Below are 23355 nucleotides of genomic sequence, written 5' to 3' on the forward strand. Positions count from 1 at the left end.
CATCCATCTATCCATCCATCCATTCATCCATCCATCCATCCATCCATACATCCATCCACACCATCCAAATTACTTCCTCCAGCTCCTGATCATCCCGAGGTGTTCCCAGGCCAGATAGGAAATGTTACTCCTCCTTGCATGTTCAGTCTCTGCCCTATGCATAGATTACCTCCACAGGGAGGCATCCAGCCCAAACCAACTCTACCAGCTCCTGTCAGCACAAAGGAGGGGCAGTTCTATTTTGAGCTTCTTCCAGAGGTTTCAACCTGTCATCCAGTCACTTATGTGCAGCGTGCACTGGAGTTGACAATATGTTTTCAGTTGGTGATGTTTGAGCTACGTTTATTTGCACAGATGTGGAAAGAGTACAGTCCATCAGACAGGTCAGTGCAGTCAAAGAAAACATGCATGAGAGGATCTAAGGGCGCACGTAAGGGAGGAGTGAGATAATGGCTCAGAAAAAAGGACAGAAGAATAACATGGACAGAGAGGGGTAGACTTTTCCCAGCATAATGGAAATTTCCACTACTGTGTCTGTCAGAGAAATGTGATGTTCAGTACAGTAGGTTTACTATTTTAATAATACATACAGAAAATAACACAGTGTTTAATTTTTGTTGGATTGCCATTATTAAGGAGAGCATGATTTAACAGTTTAACTATAATACTATAAATAAATGAATTTAAAATCTTTCACATTATTTCCCCTTTCCTTAAAGAACCCCTGACTTGACTCCAAACAGCAAAACAGGGATCATCCTATAAATGAGTGAATCGGGAAAATATTTTTTACTGATCTGTGCAAATCTATCAGTTTTCACCAAAGGAGTCTAAATTATTATTATTTCAATTAGGTTTAAAATTTCAGTATATATTCTCTCTCTGAAATTGCAGTGCTCGCTCAGTCCACTGATTGCTCAGCATGGAAAAGTTCATGGAAAATTTTCAGATCTCCCAGTGGCCAATAAGCGCTTTCATCAGCTCAAAGTAAGGGCATGTTGTTAAAGCAACACTTCCTTTAACAGGTTGTTAGGGATGATCTTTGTCTTACAGGAGGTTCCATGTTGAGGATCAGAAGGGCTCATTTTTTGTTTGTCACTAATTTTTATCACTAGCCAGCTCACTGAGACAGTGACGACATTGTACTAATATAGAAATGACTGCTGCCTGCTGTATGTAGTAAGTCTTTGGAAAAGAAAAATCCAAGGAAGTCTTAGTATAAAAAAATGGCTGACACCAACACATTTTGGCTAAAAGGTTTCCAATAATAGAATAATATGCATACTAGTGACCATTAATGAAACAAAAAAGACCAAGTTATTTGGAGGATTCATTGTAAATACAGCTACAGGTGCTGGTCAATAAATTAGAATATCATCAAAAAGTTGATTTATTTCAGTAATTCCATTCAAAAAGTGAAACTTGTATATTATATTCATTCATTACACACAGACTGATATATTTCAAGTGTTTATTTCTTTTAATTTTGATGATTTTAACTGACAACTAATGAAAACCCCAAATTCAGTATCTCAGAAAATTAGAATATTGTGAAAAGGTTCAATATTGAAGACACCAGGTGCCACACTCTAATCAGCTAATTAACTCAAAACACCTGCAAAGGCCTTTAAATGGTCTCTCAGTCTAGTTCTGTAGGCTACACAATCATGGGGAAGACTGCTGACTTGACAGTTGTCCAAAAGATGACCATTGACGCCTTGCACAAGGAGGGCAAGACACAAAAGGTCATTGCTAAAGAGGCTGGCTGTTCACAGAGCTCTGTGTCCAAGCACATTAATAGAGAGGCGAAGGGAAGGAAAAGATGTGGTAGAAAAAAGTGTACAAGCAATAGGGATAACCGCACCCTGGAGAGGATTGTGAAACAAAACCCATTCAAAAATGTGGGGGAGATTCACAAAGAGTGGACTGCAGCTGGAGTCAGTGCTTCAAGAACCACCACGCACAGACGTATGCAAGACATGGGTTTCAGCTGTCGCATTCCTTGTGTCAAGCCACTCTTGAACAAGAGACAGCGTCAGAAGTGTCTCGCCTGGGCTAAAGACAAAAAGGACTGGACTGCTGCTGAGTGGTCCAAAGTTATGTTCTCTGATGAATATGAAATTTTGCATTTCCTTTGGAAATCAAGGTCCCAGAGTCTGGAGGAAGAGAGGAGAGGCACAGAATCCACGTTGCTTGAGGTCCAGTGTAAAGTTTCCACAGTCAGTGATGGTTTGGGGAGCCATGTTGTCTGCTGGTGTTAGTCCACTGTGTTTTCTGAGGTCCAAGGTCAACGCAGCCGTCTACCAGGAAGTTTTAGAGCACTTCATGCTTCCTGCTGCTGACCAACTTTATGGAGATGCAGATTTCATTTTCCAACAGGACTTGGCACCTGCACAAAGTGCCAAAGCTACCAGTACCTGGTTTAAGGACCATGGTATCCCTGTTCTTAATTGGCCAGCAAACTTGCCTGACCTTAACCCCATAGAAAATCTATGGGGTATTGTGAAGAGGAAGATGTGATACGCCAGACCCAACAATGCAGAAGAGCTGAAGGCCACTATCAGAGCAACCTGGGCTCTCATAACACCTGAGCAGTGCCACAGACTGATCGACTGATCGCCACGCCGCATTGCTGCAGTAATTCAGGCAAAAGGAGCCCCGACTAAGTATTGAGTGCTGTACATGCTCATACTTTTCATGTTCATACTTTTCAGTTGGCCAACATTTCTAAAAATCCTTTTTTTTGTATTGGTCTTAAGTAATATTCTAATTTTCTGAGATACTGAATTTGGGATTTTCATTAGATGTCAGTTATAATCATCAAAATGAAAAGAAATAAACATTTGAAATATATCAGTCTGTGTGTAATGAATGAATATAATATACAAGTTTCACTTTTTGAATGGAATTACTGAAATAAATCAACTTTTTGATGATATTCTAATTTATTGACCAACACCTGTAGCTGTATTTACAATGAATCCTCCAAATAACTTGGTCTTTTTTGTTTCATTAATGGTCACTAGTATGCATATTATTCTATTATTGGAAACCTTTTAGCCAAAATGTGTTGGTGTCAGCCATTTTTTTTATACTAAGACTTCCTTGGATTTTTCTTTTCCAAAGACTCTAGGTATTCAATTTCAATGTTGACATTCCAATAAAGCTGGACACAAGGAGAAACTCAGATGAGATAATGGTTTATTCACACCGGAAAAATATTCTATATTCATGGTGACTTAAAGTTAAATAGGACATGAATACGCCTGGTTAGCTTAGTTGTTAACTATCCAGTAAATCTCAACAGACACAGAACATAGAAATGACAAAATAATAAGAGACACATTTAGCTACTACCCCTAGTGCAGGGGGAACGTACTGTAAGAATGTGGAGGTCAGGAACGTTTGTGGGCGAACAAAAGTGTGTGACTGTGACACTGAAAACCCTGTTTTGCATTTTTCTCATACATCGGGTGATTGTTTATTTTTTTCAGTATTTAGCTATAACTGAGATACTGAAGTTTAAACATTTAAATAAATTAACCAAAGCAAACAATAATAACTCTTGCATAAATCAGCAGCTCAGACAGTCATTAGCCATAATCACAACCCAAACAGCAGCATACTGAACTATATTTTCTCAGGGGATCTAGAAACAATAGATATGGTATTTGGTGTGTGTGTGTGTGTGTGTGTGTGTGTATGTGTGTGTGTGTGTGTGTGTGTGTGTGTGCGTATGTTTCAGAGGTTTTTGTTCACATGTAGCATGTTCAGACTGTTTGTGGATGGAGCTTGGACAGCAGGGTGGAGATGGTGGTTGGGTTGTGCACATGGACGTAGTAGGCAGCAGCTCCTCCGGCCATGAGGGTCAGGCTCAGCTTAATCAGGCGGCCAGTATTTGAGGGCTCTTGCTCCACCAGCTGGAAGAGATGGAACAATACGTTTGCATTTGTATACTGTACTTCATGTTAAAATGATGTGGGGTGTACATATATTTAACATTACACACAAGACTTATAGAGTGTAGAAGAAACAACATTCATTTCAGACCTGTCTGGTTTTTAGGGGCTGGTACATGCGGTCAAACTGGGTGAAGATTGCCCTGCGAGCTCCTTCCCATTTCCCTGGTCCCATCAAGCGGTACTGGTAGGCCGTGACAGGTCCCCACAAAACCCTCTTAAACAGTGCGTAGTCTGTGAAGAAGAGCCAGGGGAGACTTGGGCGCACTCCAACCTCCCCAGCTATGTCATCCATGTAGGAAACAAAGTCCACCTGCAGGGGTGTCAGCTTTGACACGATGTAGCTGTGCAGAGGATAAACCAGAAATTAATGACTCAGTATAGTATGAGTTCAGTATGAATATAAAATGTAGCATTATTCGTCTTTACTCAGGCGTGTTTGCTATCCATGAATAAAATAATTCAATTCAGGACAGAAAAAAGGGACAATATTGGTTGCAAAATTTATGAGGCAACGAATATTGGGAGGTTTACTTTTTGTCAATGTCCTTGGTGTCCTTTTCAACAGCCTTGATCATGGCCTTGTTTGAGGGCAGCTTTTTATGTCCTGAGGAGCAAAACACAAAAGACAGATAGGGGTGAACAGACTGACATGTGCTTGGGAAGTATCTACTCCAGACTAATGGCAGGTGATGAACCGGATATGCAGCCAGTCTCACCTTTGAAAACACGTGCGACCCAGCGGGCCTGCATTTCAGCCTGAGGCATGATGGCTCCAAGAGCATGGATGAAACCCACAACAGCCAGAGTTGGATGCTCCAAGTTGGGGGGGAATACGTGCTTATACATACCCACACGGTGCCCAGACTTGTACAGAGCACTGCTTGGCAGGAAGGGGAAATCGTAGTTGTATCCTGTGGCAAATACAATTGTATCCACCTGTAACAAGGAGGAGAAAAGTTAGTGATAAGCTCAAATTGTGCTTGAAGTGAACAAAGGTTCATGTGGGTATCCTAGAAGACACAATTCTCTGACCTTTTCCACAACACTGCCATCATCAAAGACCACGGTGGAGCCGCGGATCTCCTTCACATTTGGTTTGACAATGACTGACCCACACAGAATCTTTAAAGGCAGGTCGTCGTTGATCACTGGGATCTGACTGAAGAGCCTGATGAGGCAGCGGAAGAAGGTAGATCAGAGGACAAAGGGAGAGATATTCTGATGTCAGGGACAGATGCAGAGTAACTCATACTCCTGCACACATGTGAAAATAGTCAGATTTTATGCAGAGCAGTAACCTGTGTGGTCCTGACAGCACCTACCTGTGTGTGGGTTTGAGGGCGTACATGGTGTGGTCATACATGGCATTGAGTTTCTTCTCACCAAACCAGTTGAGGAAGTTGATCGGCAGCAGCTGGAACAAGATGTGGACAAAGCGTGTGTTGTACTTCATGTCCACTGGCAGGCCGTTGTCAGAAACCTGACGGATAACCCAAGCACCGCGACGAGTGCTCACATACACCTGCGGAACGAGAAGACAAGACAGGACACAACTTGTGTTAATAATCGTGAATCAACGTGTCGTATGAAAAGAAGACAAAAGCAATCAAGAATTACTTCCTCACCTGATCTGCCACTCGGCTGGCCTCCACAGCGATGTCACCACCTGAGTTACCGATGCCAATGACCACCACTCTCTTCCCGTACATGTCTTCAGGCCCCTTGTAGTCCCAGCTGTGGAAGTATTTTCCCTCAAACGTCTCAATTCCTGCAACACAGCACAATTACATTTTCACAAAGTGTGTTACAAGAAGTGAAAAATGATGTGATCCTGCAATAATGTTAAGATTTCAGCATATAATGTAAAAATCTCCCTTTTGTGAGCCTGGTGAGATTTTTGTAAAACGGGGAAGTCTTTACCAGGGAAGTCTTTGAGTGGCAGGTTAGGATAGGTGTAGTGACCGGCGCAGCAGATAACTGCATCAAAGACATGCCGCTCCTCCTGTCCATCTCTGGTCTCAGTCACCACTTCCCACTGACCAGTGCGAGCAAAGTCTGATCTCTGTCTGACGCTCTTCACTGAGGTCTGAGATATACAATTGAGAAGTGATTGAGTGAGTATTAATCTATGGACATAACTAGAAGTGAAACATACGGAATTCCTTTCTGTTCATGTTGATTTTGTTACCTGGAAGCGAATGTGTTCCAGCAGTTTAAAGTGTTCTGCATACATCCTGAAGTATTTCAGGATTTTAGAGTGGTGCATGTAGTTGGGGTAATCAGCAGGGATGGGGAAGTCACTGTAGCACATCATCTCCTTGGAAATGTTGATCGTGAGGGAACGATAGATACTGGCTCTGTTTGGCTCAGACACTTCCTGCAGGGAAGAGGAGGGATAATGATTGGTAAGTTTGACAGCAACTTAATCATGGTCATCCAGTTTTAGATGAAACGACTGGGGCATCGGGGCATGAACACAAAACGGTTGTCAGCTTTTGTTCTTTCTAAATTGGTGACTTGCCTTGAACTTCCACAGTCCGCCCATGTCATCACTGCTTTCGAAGCAGGTTGGCACCATGCCCTCATCCAGACAAGCCTTCATGGCGGTCAGGCCACTGGGGCCGGCCCCGATCACTGCTACTCTTTGCACCATGATGGAACTGCAACAGGAGAAGGATAAAAAAGTGAATTTTACTGATTACATTTAAGTGCATAGTTTCATATGTGCAACTCTCAATCCTGCCCAGCTCAATAATATGACAATGTGCATTCTACTATTTAAAACATATACATGTTGAGTGCAGGCATTGTCTTGCTGTACCTAAAGGCATGTTAATATGTGCTGGAATTTGCACTATATTCAAATCTTGTGCCAAAAAATAAAAGTAAAAAACTTCCTGATCATGCTTCAGTGATAAGAGCTGAGTCTCATTCTCAACTCATTCAAAATTAGACTTTAAACTAGAACAAGGAAGTAGATCAGATATCTTACCATCCTTGCATTGGGCTATAGAATTGCTTTGAAGATTTTACTGATTACATTCAGTATAAAGCCACCAATGGTTTAGCCATTGTTTATGTTATTGAACTCTTATCCCTCGACTAATCTTCCCCTAATCTCAGGTTCTGTCATAAAACGTTCTCAATTCCTAGAAGTAAAAAGAAGAGCAAAGGTGATATTCTTTGAGAGCACTGAAACTTTAGAATCACCGAGTGGATGCAATTTTCTCCAAAGTTATGCATTTAAAAAAAAAAAAAAAACTGCTATAAACAAACTTAATCAATTATAATAACTGTATTTCATCTTCCTTCTTTTCATTCACATTCATGTTGCAGTTTAATAATATGCACAAAAATAAAATATTGCAGATTCACTATACAATGGCATTAAAACTAAAAACACCCTCTGCGGTTACTTATGCCAGCACTACAATTCATTTTCTGTCTTACCTTGATCCTTGCGGGTTGGTCTTGTGTGCCTGTCAAGTGGGACGAGCATCCACAGATCACAGACTTTTATACTGAAACAGTGACTGAAGATGTGCATCATTTTTTCTACTCTTGCCCAAAAAAGGTGATTTAGGCTGTGTTTACCGAAATCCAATGGGTTTGACTTTGACTAAAGTTCAATTGGCTTTTTCTGAGTTAAATCATGTGGGTGGAATTTAATGAGTAACATTTCTGTTATACATGACGTGGGACAGGTTTGCATTTGTTCCCCATTTAATTAAAAATCACAACTACAATCAAATCATTCAGCAAGAACCCCTCAAAGAATATTGAACAGCACATTCAAATCCACTGAACATAACACAGTGTAATCACATGTCCATAAAGGCATATGTATATACATTAACATTTTATATTATATAGCAGGCAAAACTGAGTGCACTACAATGGAGCCGACTTCATGTTTGACAATGTGCAAGAGCAGATGTTGCTGAAGATCTATTAGAGCTGAATAAATAAATCAGTGCATTTTTCTTATTGGTGGTATCAACAGGCGACAGGAAGAATGTGCAAAATCTATTCCCAACACATAAAATATATTCATTGCGATAAACATTTTGTCTTATATTTAAGATTCTTCTCAATATCAACATGTAAAACATAAATCAACTGTAAAAAATCTTTTGGTCACAATGTTCACCGTCCAGCATATTTTTGAGATTTGCCACAGAAGTGTAGTGAAATAAAAAAAAAAAAAAAGGGTGGAAAGCTGACACCTCACTCGTTGGTCGTCTCATCGCTCGCACTGGGAAGATCATTGGTCAGTTATTGCAAAAAGAGGGCACAGCATGTAAGAGGTCAATGAAACGGTCTACGATGGGGCACAAGTGTGTGTCAGGGAACAGCCTGTTATATTACGCTGGTTCATACCAGATATCTGGATCTGGTTTGGACCAACTGGCAGAGGACACGTGAAGTGGCTCACAGTCAAAATCTTTCAGGAAGTGAAGTACAAGATTTGTAAAAACCACACACACACACACACACACACACACACACACACACACACACACACACACACACACACACACACACACACACACACACACACACACACAAGACATTCTTTCTGTCAAAGAAATTGTAAATAGCTGAAATACATTTACAAAGAAACCGAATATTGGCATATCTGACCAAAACCCCCATTATTAGACAAATTAACACAGATCAGCACACTTGGAAATCAGGATGCACCTGCAGATGGACAAGTCCTACTTTCTGGCAGTGCTAAGAAGTGTGGGTGTGTGTGTGTGTGTGTGTGTCAAGTGTGCAATGGCAATGCATGGCATTCAATTCCCAGTCAGTGCGCAGATGTAGTGTAATCATTAAACATGCTGCTTCGTATGTGCACCTCAACACACCCCCTTGAACAGACCAAGTGACATCAACGCTGGAAAGGATACCCCCCCACCCCCCACCCCGGCCTACATATGTGGCTAAACATTAAGACCTGCTCAGTGGGTCAAAGTATCCCTTGCAACAGTTCAACACTGGAACGCTGATCCATTTACAGATTATTGCCTTTTTGAATCTTCAACTGAGAATTAATAGTTAATTGAGAACATTATGGAAGCACATGACAAAGGATTGAAATCTATCCAACCATTACTCCACATAGACACTGACCATGTGATATTACTTTACGTACATTATTTCCATAAAGCTGTCTTGATTATGTTGAATAAAATAGGGCTCAGATTTTTTTTTTTTCTGTGGCCATTCTTGTCGTGTAGTGGGTTACAAAACTTTTCACTACGTTCTGATCCTGATCACTGCTCCATGAACCTTGGCGGCACACCAGGTCATGACATAACAAATTAAAATAGTTGTGACATCCACCCTCATCCATGCTTGATGCAAACATGACACTGACGGGAGATGACGTCCAGAGTTACACATTCTCAGATTTTTTTTTTTTTTTTTTCCCCAAATGTCAATTAATGAATAAACATAGTCCATCCTAGTCTGAGAGATGAGAATCATTGCAATGTCAGTGTCTTTGAGGATGGTTTCACAGTGCACAATGTTTAGCACAGTTGTTTTATGAACAAAATTTCAGGTGATAGAGAAGGTCACATTAGTGGATCCATAGTGGATTACTTTAACATGCCACTTAAACCGTCTAACAAATGTTTTTAATTACTGTCTCTCCACTGATTGCATTCAATGATCATTACCACTGACAAGCCAGTTTGTTTAATATAAAGAAAGAACCATAACGTTATTTTAGCATTTTCTCGGACTGAGATTTAGTGAAGAGAGGTGATGAATGTAATGTGTTATCCTCAGTCAGAGCCAGTGATCAAGTTTGAACTTGCGGTGTAATTGAATACACTTCAGGTATTTAGACATGCTTCCCTTTTTCTGAGCTGTAGGTACACCTCAGCTGCAACGTGTTCCATACCTCACACTCAGAGGTGAGAGGTGTTCAGATGAGAGGCACAAAATTTCATCCAAAGTCAAGTTCATGTGACTTTCATGAAATCAGAGCAAGACCTTGATTGAAAACTGAATTAACAGGCTCACAGCTTGTTTCCAAATGTTCGTATGTATAATGCAGTGATGGACTCGGTTTTGTCCTGAGAAAGAGAACAATTCTATGACAATGTGGTGAATCAGTCATAAGCTAATTAACTCATAACGGTCATTTTGTTGGCAGACCACAGGCCACTATCCTTTTCATAAAACCACAGCTGATGGTCTTTCACTCGATGCGTCCTTTAACTTCAAACAGCAGGTGAACATGACTAAAAACACCTGCCCTATGTATCATAAATTTACAGTCTCCCACCATTTTTTCCTCAGTAAAGCAGCAAATCTGTGGCTCCTTCACCACCAGTCGAGCCAAACTGTGGTCATTTCTCTTCGGTTCAGCAGGTTATGTTTGGTGAATGGATGGCTCATTACTTTACAATGAAGATGTAAAGACGCTACCTCAAGTCCATCCAATATACAGCCTTCCTCCCTTAAATAGACAAATGTGTTGTACAGTGTGTCAGTGCTTTACTAAGACTTCAGACGCAAAACACTATTTGAAATGGTCACTGCCTAGAGAAGAGGACTTCCACACACTTCTTCTGAATTGTTTTGGAAAATGAATATATTTCTATCCTTAGACCATCCTTCATTTTTTAATAAATAAAGGGTTTAACAAGTTGTGTTTTAGTGTTGAAATACTAAAGCAGGTACAAATAACAGGTATGATATGGCAGCAGTGTAGTCCATGGTAGCACTCTGTAAGGGATTTATGTGCATGACCTGATATTAATAATGTGTAATCCATCAAAACTGATTAGTAATTAGTCATACGTGATATATTTTGGTTGATTATTAATGTGACAGTGATAATGTCAAGAAAATAATAACTGACATAAATGGGTGAAATGAATGTTTATGAGGGTTTGGGTGTGGTGGCTGGAGGTGAACAGAAGCATGAACTGCAGAATGGGGAAATCATTGGAAACTGACCTCAATTTAAATATGGCGATAACAGGAGGGGCCTACCAACAGTGTGCATACCTGTGCACAGACAAGGATGTGTGTGATAGAGATCTCTTCTCTAGTCAAAGAACCATCGACCGTCTCTTATATATCAGTGTAAAAGAGAAAAGCTGTGCAAGCGCTCATATTTCCTCCTTCTTCAGTCCTTAATGTTAAGCTAACTGTCCCAGCAGCCCTTGCAGGGTTTGAGGTGAGAGCCACAGCATCTCCACCAGGTTGTACTGCCAATACCCCATCCAGAACCCAAACATCACATCAGTCACGTTGTGCCTGCCCAGCAGCACTCGGCTCAGCCCGACCAGGCCGGCCCACAGCAGGACGAGGACCCTCAGCGGGGCCGCAAGCACGAGGTGAGCCAGCAGGAACCGCCCGCACATGGCGGCACGGGTGGCATGGCCGGAAGGAAAGGAGTAGCGGTCCACAGAAAAGGTGGCGAACATGTCCATACGGTTATGTGCGGGCCGACGCCGGCGCACCACTGCCTTAACAATGGCAACCAGGACCAGATCCAACAGCAAGCCTGGAGGAAAGGAGGAGATGAGGAGGGAGGTGTGTTACCATCTAATATATGAACAGTAATGCAATCACACTAACACAAAGGACATTGGCAAAATGATACGAGGCATTAAGAGATATAAGGAGGGGGTATAATGTAACAGCAACAGTGGTTATCATTGTATCCTTGGTACAGATTTGTGTCACAACTATAAAAACATAGATGACTTTGAAAGAAAAAATGAGGAATGTTTCACTGGATTGATATAGAAAAGAAATCTGAACGAGGCTTCACAGGAAATTTTTGGTACCTGCTCTACCACCTGAGCCGTGACCCCCCCCTTAAAGCCATATACACGCATGTATGGGATTTAAAAGCTCTTTGCTTTGACACCATCTGGTGGTAGTATCAAGGCTGACACTGTGGTAGATGGTAGTCCATGCCATTTCTCATGCATTTCCAGTGGGAAATGTTAATGGGCCTTTTGCACAAAGTAGATTTGGGTGATTTGCCAGTTTTATAAAGTTAATTCACCATGGTGTTGAGTTATCCAATTTCACACTGATCATCTTGAAAAGCCCTTTCTCACTATAGTCAAAAACAGGCATAATTAATAACACTAATAATGGTTACACTCCATTTAGGCGCCTCAGTTCAAGGGACCTGGCATGAGGCATTCACAGCCTTTTCGATTTTAAAATATATGCATGTGAAACTTGCCTTTTTCAAATACTGTACTTGTTGTTTACACCACAATGCAGCAACAAAGATTCAGTCAGTATGATGAAACTGAAAGAAATCTCCTTAAAACAGCAGCACTGATGAAAGGAGCCAATGACGCTGCAAAACAAACACTATCTAAAACTACTTTCGTGCGAGAGATTAAGTAGTCAAGACAGTAGAGGCTGGCATGTTGACAAAATTGACAATTTTTTCCATGAATAACAAGATTTTACAATAGATACATGTGAGCAAGACAGAACAACATATATGATATCTGGAGGGACAACTGCAGTCATATTTAAAAGGGGGAGTATAATGGGACTTTTTATGCTGTGCGACTGCATTGAGCATATGATAAGGTTTGTTTTTTATCAGTTGTTTTATGTTCTCCAGGACTGCAGTACTGAAATATTAATGCAACAGTCAGGTGGCAGTGAGCCAATCGCTGCTGGGAGTCCAATGAAAGATTTTCACCTAAATTAATATGCAACAGTAGATTTTTATTCATTATTGATAAGCACTCTATGGTCAAATAAGTGCTGTTGTTCAAAACTGTGGTTTATACTGTATGCTGATTTATACATTGCCTTTTTAATCTGATTTCCTTTTTCCAGACACCAAAGTTTGACTTTCACGATGCTTACCTGGTTTGCACACTTTAATACCTCTTAAACCAATCCATTATAATGCAGAGGACCAGAGGCTCTACTTACTGTACTGTACCTTCACTGTACTCTTGGAGCCAAGCCTGACTGAAAACAGGAAGGTCCTCCCAAGGGAAGCTCCATTGCTACAAGGGCAATCAACCATCTAATGCCTCATTAAATGCAACCTATATTCCACACATCTTATCAGTCATACAAAAACAGCTGAGGTGGACTGTATCATACAGTACAATTTGATAACAGAGGCAACGTATTGCTTTGTCAGTTTCAGTTTCTGTCAGCAAAGCCTCATATTTGAGAAGGTGAATCTGGTGACTGTTTAATAAATTGCTTTGAACATTTATCCGTTCTAATAATTGTTTTCAATTCATTTTCTGTCAAATTACTAATTACTATAGTTTCAGGCCTAATAAATACAGTCACACACTCCAACAAACTACACAATAGAGTGGCTGGACGTGTTCTTCACAGCTTCTCTAACCTGAGCAACATGCACCTAAAGAGACAGACTTGCATCTACCTCCCTCGTAATCACTCACCTGTGACTTCTGAGTATGTGTCACTGTCATTATCCCACACCAGGGCAAAAACTCAAAATTAGGCAGAACCAATAACAAAGTCCATTGTGGGTTCATATTACTGAGCAAAACAACAAGACCAAGACCAACCAAGATGGAGATATACAAACAACACAAAATTAACACATGTCACACAACTGCTCTTTGGCACACCCTGTTTCATTTGAGTTGGGAACATCCGAACAAAGATAAAATGGAAAATGTTTGGGGACTAAAGGCATGGTGTGCTGGAGAACAGCTGAATAACACAAGACCTCAGATGCTGCTGCATTCTATATTTCACACAATCCAATCTGCACATTAAGGCCCAGTTGCATTGAATCAGAAGCATTCATCGGTTGGCAATGCTGACATGTAGGCTGACTGACACAACTGGAATGAGATATATTGGAGGAAGCCTGGAGAAAACATTCAATAGTTGTTAAAAAAAAAATGGGGAGCGGGAAACTGCAAACGGAGTTGGAGCAAGGCCAGAATGGACAACAAATGACATCAACAGGTGAGCGGCTACCTGCACTGATGGAGGAAAGGTAAAATGGGTCAGAAAATGAACGGAGATGATCATGGGAGGTGGGATCAGTTCTTCTATGGCTGAGATGAGTTCTGACAGCAGAGCCGCGCATGGCAAATCAGGACAAGGTAGGAAAAGGGAGGCTGCGACACAGATACTGCATCTCAGCCCAACTCAGAGGTACCAAGAGACATGTCTGCAAAGACGCCGAGTAAAGCTTTCTGTCACTGTGTTTAAATTCTCTGTGGGAGGGAGACACGGGGAAACAACACATGGAGGAACAATTAGCAGAGTTGTTGTTTTACCCATTAAAAGGTTGAGCATGACTTCTTGTCCTGCAGCACTGTCACTCTTGTACATACAGTAGGCGGTGCCAGCCAGCCAGGGGATGCCATGTCCCGATATCTCTATCAGTTTCATTAACGGGCGCACACTTCCCCAGGACGAGTCCTCGCAGGCACACACCCCCAGCCGCTTGGACAGCCACAGGTCGATGGCGAGCAGGGAGCTGAGTGCTACGCGGATGAAGGACGGGTTGAGCCGTATACCGTCCTCTTCTGGCAGCCCCTGACCGCTTCCCGAGCCCGTGGAGGAACTGGAGCCCCGGCGCCGAGTGGGGCTCTCCGAGGCTCGAAGCCGGGCTGTGGTCGGGTCGGAGCCCTGCCGCTGGAGGAGGTGCGGCGGTGAGGACCGGTTCAGCGGCTTCGTCAGTGACATGAACTCGTAACGGCCGTTAGAGCTGCCGAGCACCGGACTTCCTCCGCTGCGACCGGGGTTTTTAGCTTTGGGAGAAGGCATTTTATCCGTCAGTCTAGATTCACTGTGATGTAGTTACACCGCAGTGGTAAATTTTCTGCAGTGCTGTGTCGGTTGTCACTCCTTTAGCTCATCTGTTGTACGTCTCACAATTCATATCACGTCTACGAACACCGAGCTGAATCGCCATCTTTGTTGTTCTAATCGCAAAGCAACCTGGGAAATTGTGTTTTACTAGAAATGTACACGTGACGATTTTCCTCTTGGCTATCACTCCATGTATGAAAGATTCCGCACCAACCTAACCCTAGACTGTGTATAAACGGCATTGCAAAGAGACACAAAACATAATTTATTGTTGCTTCATTTTGTGTCTCTTTGTAGTCAAGGTGCACCTCTTTGTTGTTGCTTGGTGACTTTCTAATAAGAAATGTTTATTGTCTCTTCATACAGAGGCTCTGCTCCAGGGGCCTGTTCTATAATCCATCTGAAGGGGACAGAGTATCTGTGTATGACTCAAAATAAACTATAATACACATGTTGATAATAACCAGTGTTGGGGAGTAGTGACAACATCATCATGGATAAACCTGAATCTCAGCCTGAGGAAGAGTTAAGGAGTTATTGTATACAAAACCAAAGCTTACATTCCTTGTTCTTTCCCATTAATAGTGGGATATTTTAGGTTTGTGGTTTATGTTATGACCTGTCATGACTTTTTATGAAAAAGTAGGCACTTTTTGCAATAAACTGGCATGTGACCTTTTTAACGAGGAGGTGGCTGAACAGAAGCGCTGGGTTTTCAGCTACTGTTAAATATTTACTGTTTCTGGCTGTACACTACTTTTCATGATGCAATGTGGGATAGGCTACTATGAGTCCACTATATAGGGTATAATAATTCTAACTATACAATTTGACAGCACTACAAAATGGCAAATTTACTATATAGTGGACTATATAGGGAGGAGTGAGTGCTTTCATGCACAGCTCTGTTCTCCTGCTGCTCTCTGCCCAGCAGTCATGTGACCCCACTTGGAGAAGTATGCATCATTATTTAAGTAAAAATAAAAAAAAAATGCCCAAAGTAACAGATTAAGTAACCTAAATCAAATTAAGAAGTTAATGAATAGCTACATGCATCGCATTGCTAATGAAGAACGAGATCACAAACGTCAACATACATTTGCACTTAGCACAAGTAGAACGTGAACAACTGCAGAATAATTATACTGACCGTAAAGATCACTTTCACTTCTTCAATTTCTAGTAAATAAATCCGAGTTTCATGTTGAACTTTAAACTGCCTATAATTCTGGCTGTAAAACCGGTAAAAACCAAAAAACTTAAGAAATTTGTTCTTTTCAGAGACACTGTGGACAAGATTGTTGATGTTTTTTTCATGTTTAAAATGTCATAAATGTAATTATTAGTTTCTATAAATGTAGACCTATGTATTTACATGCATTTGTTTGTACATATAATAGTGCCTTTTAAAAATAAATATCTGCAACTATGTTTGTTTAATAAAGTTGCTAAAAGATTTATTTTGTATCGTTTCGTATCTTTTCTCTGGTTGGTCGATGAGCTACGTGACGGAAGTTGGTCCCTCCCTATCCGGGTCCATTCATGTGTTGATGATCACTGATCACCCCTGGACAGACAGGCGAGCTGTCCGTCTTCTTTCCTCTTGTATCTGAGCAGCAGAGAAGCGACCATGCCTGGACTTCTGCTTGGAGACGAGTTCCCCAACTTCGAGGCCGACACCACCATCGGCAGGATCAAGTTCCACGACTTCCTGGGCAGCTCGTAAGTGCGCAGGCTCCACGTGCAGGCATTGTATTGTTACTGATTTGTTTCATTCTGAGTCTCGGGAAAACGCTTGAAACTGTGCAATGTTGTATTTGAGCCGCGTTAGGAGGTTGTGTTCAGGCCTGTTGTCAGACCGAGGAGCTGGCACTTCCCTGATCACAGTAAGGATTCATTTTGAACTCAAAAGCCAAGACGTGATCTTGAGCTCAATCTGCCTACAGAGGTATTTAGCCGTGACAATGGGGGACACCTGCTGGCTGTTACACAAGCATGACTCTGTTGGATTAGGTAAGGATAATGACTTACAGAATTGGAAAGTTTGACCAAACTTATGACTAGTACTATAAATGTGTTATATTATCCTTAGTATTATAACACACATACGTCTACAATTGTACTTCTTCAAGCTATAGAAAACTTTTATTTGTGTTTTTCGATTAGCTAAGACAACATGGACCTGTTTTAGCTGCAGAAAGCTTTTTTTTTGTTATCACTTTGTCTATGTGTAATTCAGTGTGAAACAACCGATGGAGTGTTTTTGTTTTGGCAGGCCAGTTCATTAGTGAGGTGTAAGCACAGTCAGAACAAGGCCTGCATTGTGTGTGAACTTGAAACTGTGCCTCACTGCACGCATCTGCTCTGATGTGAGACCCTGTTAGCCTCGGCCTCTTTTTTTTTATCAGAGAGAAAGTGAGTGAAAAAGTGCCTGGTTTGGACAATGTGTACTTTGTTGTATTATTTTCCAAAAACTTTCATATTTATTAATTATTAAATTAAATTAAATTAAATTAAATAATGTTTGGTTTTTAAATGTGACCCTGCTGACAAAACATTTGAAGATGTCAAGCTTTGACATTTTTCACATTTTACTGACATTTTTTAGACCAAATATATTTTATGTTTATTGAAAAAAATACTTGATTGATTAATCAGTAATGGATATAATTGTTAGTTGCAGCCTTACTACCACCATTTCAGTTCAAAAATACTCTTTGAGGATTTTTTCCCTTTATTTCCTTGTCCTGACAATGAGTCAGCAGATATGGTGTTATAACATGGGACTGGCCCTAGTTTCCAAACAGACATACTCTAGCATGCTGAAACTTGACTGCTTAAATTTTGAATAAACAAATATTAAATTATTCATTCCTCAGTGGGAATAGATGTTGGCCTGTGAGAGGCGACCATCTGTTGAAACGGTGTCCTAGTTTTCTATCTTTTCATAGTGCTACAACCAAACAATCCCTGCGAAGCAAAAGGAGCACTTTCTACAGCCACTGTTGAAGCCTACCAGTGGTGCTCATTTAATGTGTAAAACCAGATATTTGGTCACATTGCATCACTTAGAATCACTGGTCTCAGAAGCCAATGTGGACTACGTGTGGACTATGGACAAAAACAAAAACATATTTCTTGTAATACTTAAAACGACACCAGCTCCCAGCATTCCAGCCTGTTCCACTTGAGCAAATGCTTGATCGAGTCCCAGTCTAATCAGGGCTTCTGGTCACCCCATAATCAGGTGATCACAAAGCCTGTTAGGAGTAGCTTTTCTGTTGCTTCTATCCCCATGTGACGCTACATTGCAACACACTGAAGAGAATCATATGAGGAAGAACATTTGTGTGTTTTGAGGCTAATCATCCAGTAAAATTGCAACAACAAAAAAGTGTCGCACGCTCAGTGCTGTTTTTGCAGGAAGACTCATGTCTGTGTTTCCCTTCCCCTCCCTCTCCTTGTGAAACACACTGTCCATCCACAGTGCAACACAGCTGGATTTTAAGTCTTGCAGATTATTCACAGACTCCCGTTGCTGCAATATGTGGCTGGAATTTCCTCTAAGGAGACAAAATGTTCTCCATCTTCTCTTTTTTTTCCTTTTTTTTTTTTTTTAGCCATTTCCTCCTGTTGTCTCAACTCCCACTTCTTCAACTCCCAAGTCTTTTTGACTCTTTAAATCCTACTAACCTAAACTAATGAGAAATATGTGTGTGTCAATTCATAAATGCAGAAAACAGAAAACTTCGAACAAATGCAAACATTAAATACCTCAAATGAGCTATGTAAAGTGCATTAAAGGCACAGAGAAGTAGAAGCTTGGGAAGTTTTGTCTTTTGTTTTGTCTTTGTCTTGACCTTTCGTCTACCTCATATTGTGTGTGGTTACTTAAACTTGTGTCTCGAAGGACATAACATGGCCAGTCCATAAAAATCTAAGCTTTGTTCAAGGTCAATCAAGAGGAATACATGAGTGTAGCTGGATGACAATATCCTTATTTGCTATTTTCCTAATGCAGTTTTCCACAATGAAGTTTCTGAGCCAGAAAATGATGAGTGGAAAAAGATAGCTTATTGTTGCGTGGATCTTTTCTTCTGCAGGTGGGGTGTCCTGTTCTCCCACCCAAGAGATTTCACTCCTGTCTGCACCACTGAGTTGGCCTGCGCCGCTAAGATCAGTGATGAGTTCAAGAAACGAGGTGTGAAGATGATTGCTCTGTCCATTGACAGTGTTGAAGATCACCGCAACTGGAGCAAGGTTGGACACACACACACGCACATGCACACAGACATACACACACATACATACTCTGTACCGCTACCTCTGTTTAATTGTGGTGTGTCGGAGGTCAAAGGAGAACTTTGTTGAACAGGTTAGGTTACGGTGGTTGGAGTGACACTTAATTATGGTAATGAACACTCATATACTGTACTTATATTACATAACATTGACATTTAAAGCTTGCAGGTGTTTTACTATCCAGAAACATTGACAACAGTGGTTATTATCCTCTAACTGCACCTGTTAATCTCTTGTGGACAGGGTCCTTGTTTTACGTACATGCTTGCTTTCCTGTTAATCTGAATTGATTTACAGTAAATGCGGCTGCTGCTGCTGTGATGTGCTTCACCCTGTCAGTGTTTTGGAAAAAGGAACAATAGTGAACTTTTAAAACCTGATTTTGATGGCGGGTGAATGAAATCAGCCCACCAGCAAATCAAAACAATCCAGTAACACCGGTGACGACAGTTTGCACAGCTATCCACTACTGTGTTAGTTGTGCTGATAAACTTCAAGCAAAAATGCTCCTCAGACCCAAATCAGTTCGACTGTTCAGTGTAGTGTACATTAAATATCACCAATCCCTCAATTTAACTTTCATTTGATTAATATAACCACAACATTTTATTAGATTTAATATTTCCAAAATTAAATGATGTTATATTGAAATATTATTTAAATTGCATTTAATAGTTTTATTAAATATAATAAAAATTTAATTAAAAAACGTTTTTAGTTTAATTTAATTTCATGAAATTAGATTTTTTTTTTAAATTTTAGTTTAATTTATAATTTCTTTTACTTCAATTTAATTCAAATTTCATTTGAATTAAATTAAATTCCATTTTTAAATTTTCATTTCATTTATAGTTTATTTATTTTTTAATCATGCAGTCTATTTAGCCTAATCTAGTTTTGTTTATATTCAGGCTGTTATGTATTGATGAATATTTTATTTCACATTCAGTGACACAGACCACTCAGCTGTCAGTCAATCATGTAGACAGAGTGAGTAAGTGAATTCAGACAGAGGATCCATAGCAACAGGGTCAGCCCTTCCTCTTACTTTAGTTCAGGAGTTCTCTCGGTTCCTCTGTGAAAGTGGCTCTCAGCTACTTTCTGAACAGGTCTTAAGAGGAAACTCTTATTTAGAAACTTGTAGCTAAATGGTGCTGTCTTACTCCTGATGATAGGATAAGACACTTTGCCAATACACAATCTGATGTTTATAACCCTGCAGATTTATGGATTTAAACTCTGTCAGGATCATTTTAAAACTTGGCTCTCGCTTGCCTCCAAATCCATTTCCCCTCGAAACAGAGGGGATTCACTGTGATTGTCTTTTAACTGCTACATTACAACAACGCCTGCTCAGAAAGCCCAGTGATTGGTCCGAGTTCACTGGACAACTGTCACTTAGATGAACTGGTTTTGAACATTAGTGCCACCTGCCTCCCTGCCAATAACATAGAAATGTACATGCTTTCTGTTTTCTCTCACTTTCCTCCCAGATTATTTTTAATATCTGTGAGGTGGCAGAACAGTCATAGTGTCTGAGCATGTAGGTTATGGCCCTCGTGGTGACTGTACTGTTACACTGTAACACTGTTACTGTTTATGGCTCATGAAAGAGTTAAGGATTCAAACCTCATCAAACCTGTGGTGCCAGGCTGGAGAGAATAATTAACTGACATAACCACCAAGCAAAGGTGTAAAAGATGAAATTATATGTCTCTTCTCTTTGTGTAGGATGTGATGGCATTTAACAATGAGGCTGACAGCACCCTGCCCTTCCCCATCATCGCTGATGACAAGAGAGAGCTGGCCGTCCAGCTGGGCATGCTGGACCCTGATGAGAGAGACAAGGATGGACTCCCCCTCACTGCTCGCTGTGTAAGAAACCTGTCCTCCAGTCCTCCTTTCCTCCCTTCCATCAGTGTAAAAACAAAGGCCAAAAGACAAGATGATATCGAACTTACTCTCCTGTGAAAGGCTTAAATAAACTGACTCAGCCTTCTTTGTAGCTTTCCATTTTTGTAAATAAACTGGATTTGATGACATGCTGTACTAAAAAATATATTAATTCACTTGGTTAGTGAAACTTTATCTTTTATTTTATTTTTTTGTGGACATATTTATTACTAGAGTAAAAAAAGAAGTATATCCTGGATGTTATGTAAAACCTTTGTGATCTCACTTCAGGTCTTTGTGATCGGCCCCGACAAGAAGCTGAAGCTGTCCATCCTCTACCCCGCCACCACAGGGAGGAACTTTGATGAACTGCTCAGAGTTATCGACTCTCTGCAGCTCACCGCACAGAAGAAGGTTGCCACACCGGTCGACTGGAAGGTACATCGTTCAACTTTTATATTCATATCAGTCAACAGCCTGGGTGATAATAGAAAACCATAATGGATTCATAGTCCTCTTTGCCAGTTACGTTAACTGTGCGCTCATCAAGCACAAACATTATTTGAGCTCTTATTAAGAACTACACTAAGAAAGACTTTTTTTTTTCCACTTGCTATTTTCAATCGTTTTATGGTGGCTGACTAATTGTTGGCCTGGTGAAGTGAAGTGAACTGTGTCCTTGCTCCAGCTTCTCATTTAACAGGCAGATATGAGAGTCTTCTAACCCTCAGCTAGAAAGCAAATATGAGCATCACCCAAAATGTAAAAGTACTCCTTAAAATTTCTGCTGTTACTCTAGCCCTTCATTTCCTCTTTTCTCTTCTCTTCTCTGCCTGTCTCTCTCCTTCAAACATTTTAGCATTGTTGGATAAAATGAAAACGGTTGAAGTCAACACTGACTATCTCCAATTTAAATGTGCTCAGATACACTATAGTATAGACGCAGTCAAGTTTCAACATGACAGTTGCAGACTCCCACATCCCTCTGCGGAACTGGTTGCCTCTATGAAACAATTAAAAAAAAAAATAAAATAAAAACGTACCTTATGTTGCATTCATTTAGCAGATACTTCTGTGCATAGCAACTGCCAACAAGTGCATCCAATCTCCATAGGAGTTAAATAGAAAATTATAAGGGCATCGCTTCCAGACAAACAGTTAAAGTATGTAGGTGACCTCATTTTGAGTGGGAACACTGAAGAAAATGACTGAAAGCCACATGACGCAGGAGCCACATGAGACCGCAGCGTGAGTATCAGCATGTGAAGGCTAGACGCTAAAACCAGACTCCTGTCTCTTTCAGCCTGGCGACAAAGTCATGGTCATTCCCACACTCTCTGAGGCGGAAGCTGCTGCTCTCTTCCCCAACGGTGTGACAACCAAAGAGGTACCGTCTGGGAAGAAATACTTGCGCTACACCCAGCTCTGAAGACACACTAAGGACTTCATCCTGTTCTACTTTACTGCGCTTTGACCCAGAAGTCCTTTGATAATTCACGTTAGAGAACTGACCAGAATCATAGATTGCACTTTCCAGGTTTGGTGACGAGTGTTTTCAGTCATGCCGCGTGCACAGCAACAAACCAGGGATAATTATAGTGTCAATGTACAGTGCCTTTATCCCCCATCAATAAACACCCTCTTAACACATGTTCTTTGAGCTTTTTCACACTGATTCCACTTTGGGACAACAGAGTTTTTAGGAGGTTTAGTAACAGTTGCCTCTGCAATGACTTGATGTGCCACTAGGTGTCCCTCTGTAACCTAAAATAAAAACACCACCATGCTGCAGTACCACCATGTATCAATAGGCGGCAGTATATGCATAATGATTGATGCAGCGATACTGACAGCCACAAGGCTGAAAGCACCAACCTGCCCTCAACAATTGCAGTGACGGGGAGTGGTACCACATGAACCTAAATGACTAGTTTATTTACCTTTTCTGTGAATTAAATAGCAGGCTGGCCACATTAAATTGATATCTACTTTCTGCCATATTGTTAGATTTCTCAGTCTAAACAGAAAGCTCTTAAACTTTCCCCTTCTACTTTTCTACTTTTCATTTTGCCAACTCAGCATTACAGGCTAATGCCCTGGCTGCCTAAATGTTTTTAATGTACCATGGATTAAAGCTTTTAAACTGATAGCCCTGTTTGTTCTATGATCAGTGTCAAGGCTTTTTAAATTCCAGTATAAAGATGAAACGGAGGCTGATGAGCAGTGGTCCTTTTACTCAAGTACTGTACATAAGTACAATTTTAAGGTACTTATGTTTTATTTGACTATATCCATATTGATTTTACTTTATACTTCTACTACTTCTCACTACTTTTCTGAGGTGAATATTGTACTTTTTACACTACATTTA

At 40.7% G+C, this 23355-nt stretch overlaps 3 protein-coding genes across 3 annotated transcripts; 1 reads left to right on the plus strand and 2 right to left on the minus strand.

Annotated features, from left to right (window-relative positions):
* Positions 1 to 3191: 3191 nt before the first annotated feature.
* Positions 3192 to 7455, minus strand: LOC111231955 (dimethylaniline monooxygenase [N-oxide-forming] 5-like). The gene is made up of 11 exons (XM_022759253.1): positions 7413 to 7455; positions 6484 to 6622; positions 6151 to 6339; positions 5883 to 6048; positions 5588 to 5730; positions 5285 to 5484; positions 4995 to 5130; positions 4679 to 4898; positions 4494 to 4566; positions 4051 to 4303; positions 3192 to 3920 (listed from the first exon to the last, which is right to left on the minus strand). Exons 2-11 carry the CDS (start codon positions 6613 to 6615, stop codon positions 3771 to 3773), a joined length of 1662 nt encoding a protein of 553 aa, XP_022614974.1. The 5' UTR covers positions 6616 to 6622; positions 7413 to 7455; the 3' UTR covers positions 3192 to 3770.
* A 2199-nt stretch (positions 7456 to 9654) lies between these two features.
* Positions 9655 to 16075, minus strand: plpp6 (phospholipid phosphatase 6). Its single transcript, XM_022759255.1, has 2 exons — positions 14252 to 16075; positions 9655 to 11493 (listed from the first exon to the last, which is right to left on the minus strand). The coding sequence occupies exons 1-2, from the start codon at positions 14742 to 14744 to the stop codon at positions 11126 to 11128; spliced, it is 861 nt and encodes a 286-aa protein (XP_022614976.1). The 5' UTR covers positions 14745 to 16075; the 3' UTR covers positions 9655 to 11125.
* A 245-nt stretch (positions 16076 to 16320) lies between these two features.
* On the plus strand, positions 16321 to 23133 carry LOC111231988 (peroxiredoxin-6-like). Its single transcript, XM_022759303.1, has 5 exons — positions 16321 to 16511; positions 18893 to 19049; positions 20823 to 20966; positions 21276 to 21422; positions 22288 to 23133. Exons 1-5 carry the CDS (start codon positions 16420 to 16422, stop codon positions 22411 to 22413), a joined length of 666 nt encoding a protein of 221 aa, XP_022615024.1. The 5' UTR covers positions 16321 to 16419; the 3' UTR covers positions 22414 to 23133.
* The last annotated feature ends 222 nt before the right edge of the window (positions 23134 to 23355 follow it).

Source organism: Seriola dumerili, unplaced genomic scaffold (genome assembly GCF_002260705.1).
Source record: "Seriola dumerili isolate Sdu_G_001 unplaced genomic scaffold, Sdu_1.0 BDQW01000321.1, whole genome shotgun sequence".
Classification (NCBI taxonomy): Eukaryota; Metazoa; Chordata; class Actinopteri; order Carangiformes; family Carangidae; genus Seriola; species Seriola dumerili.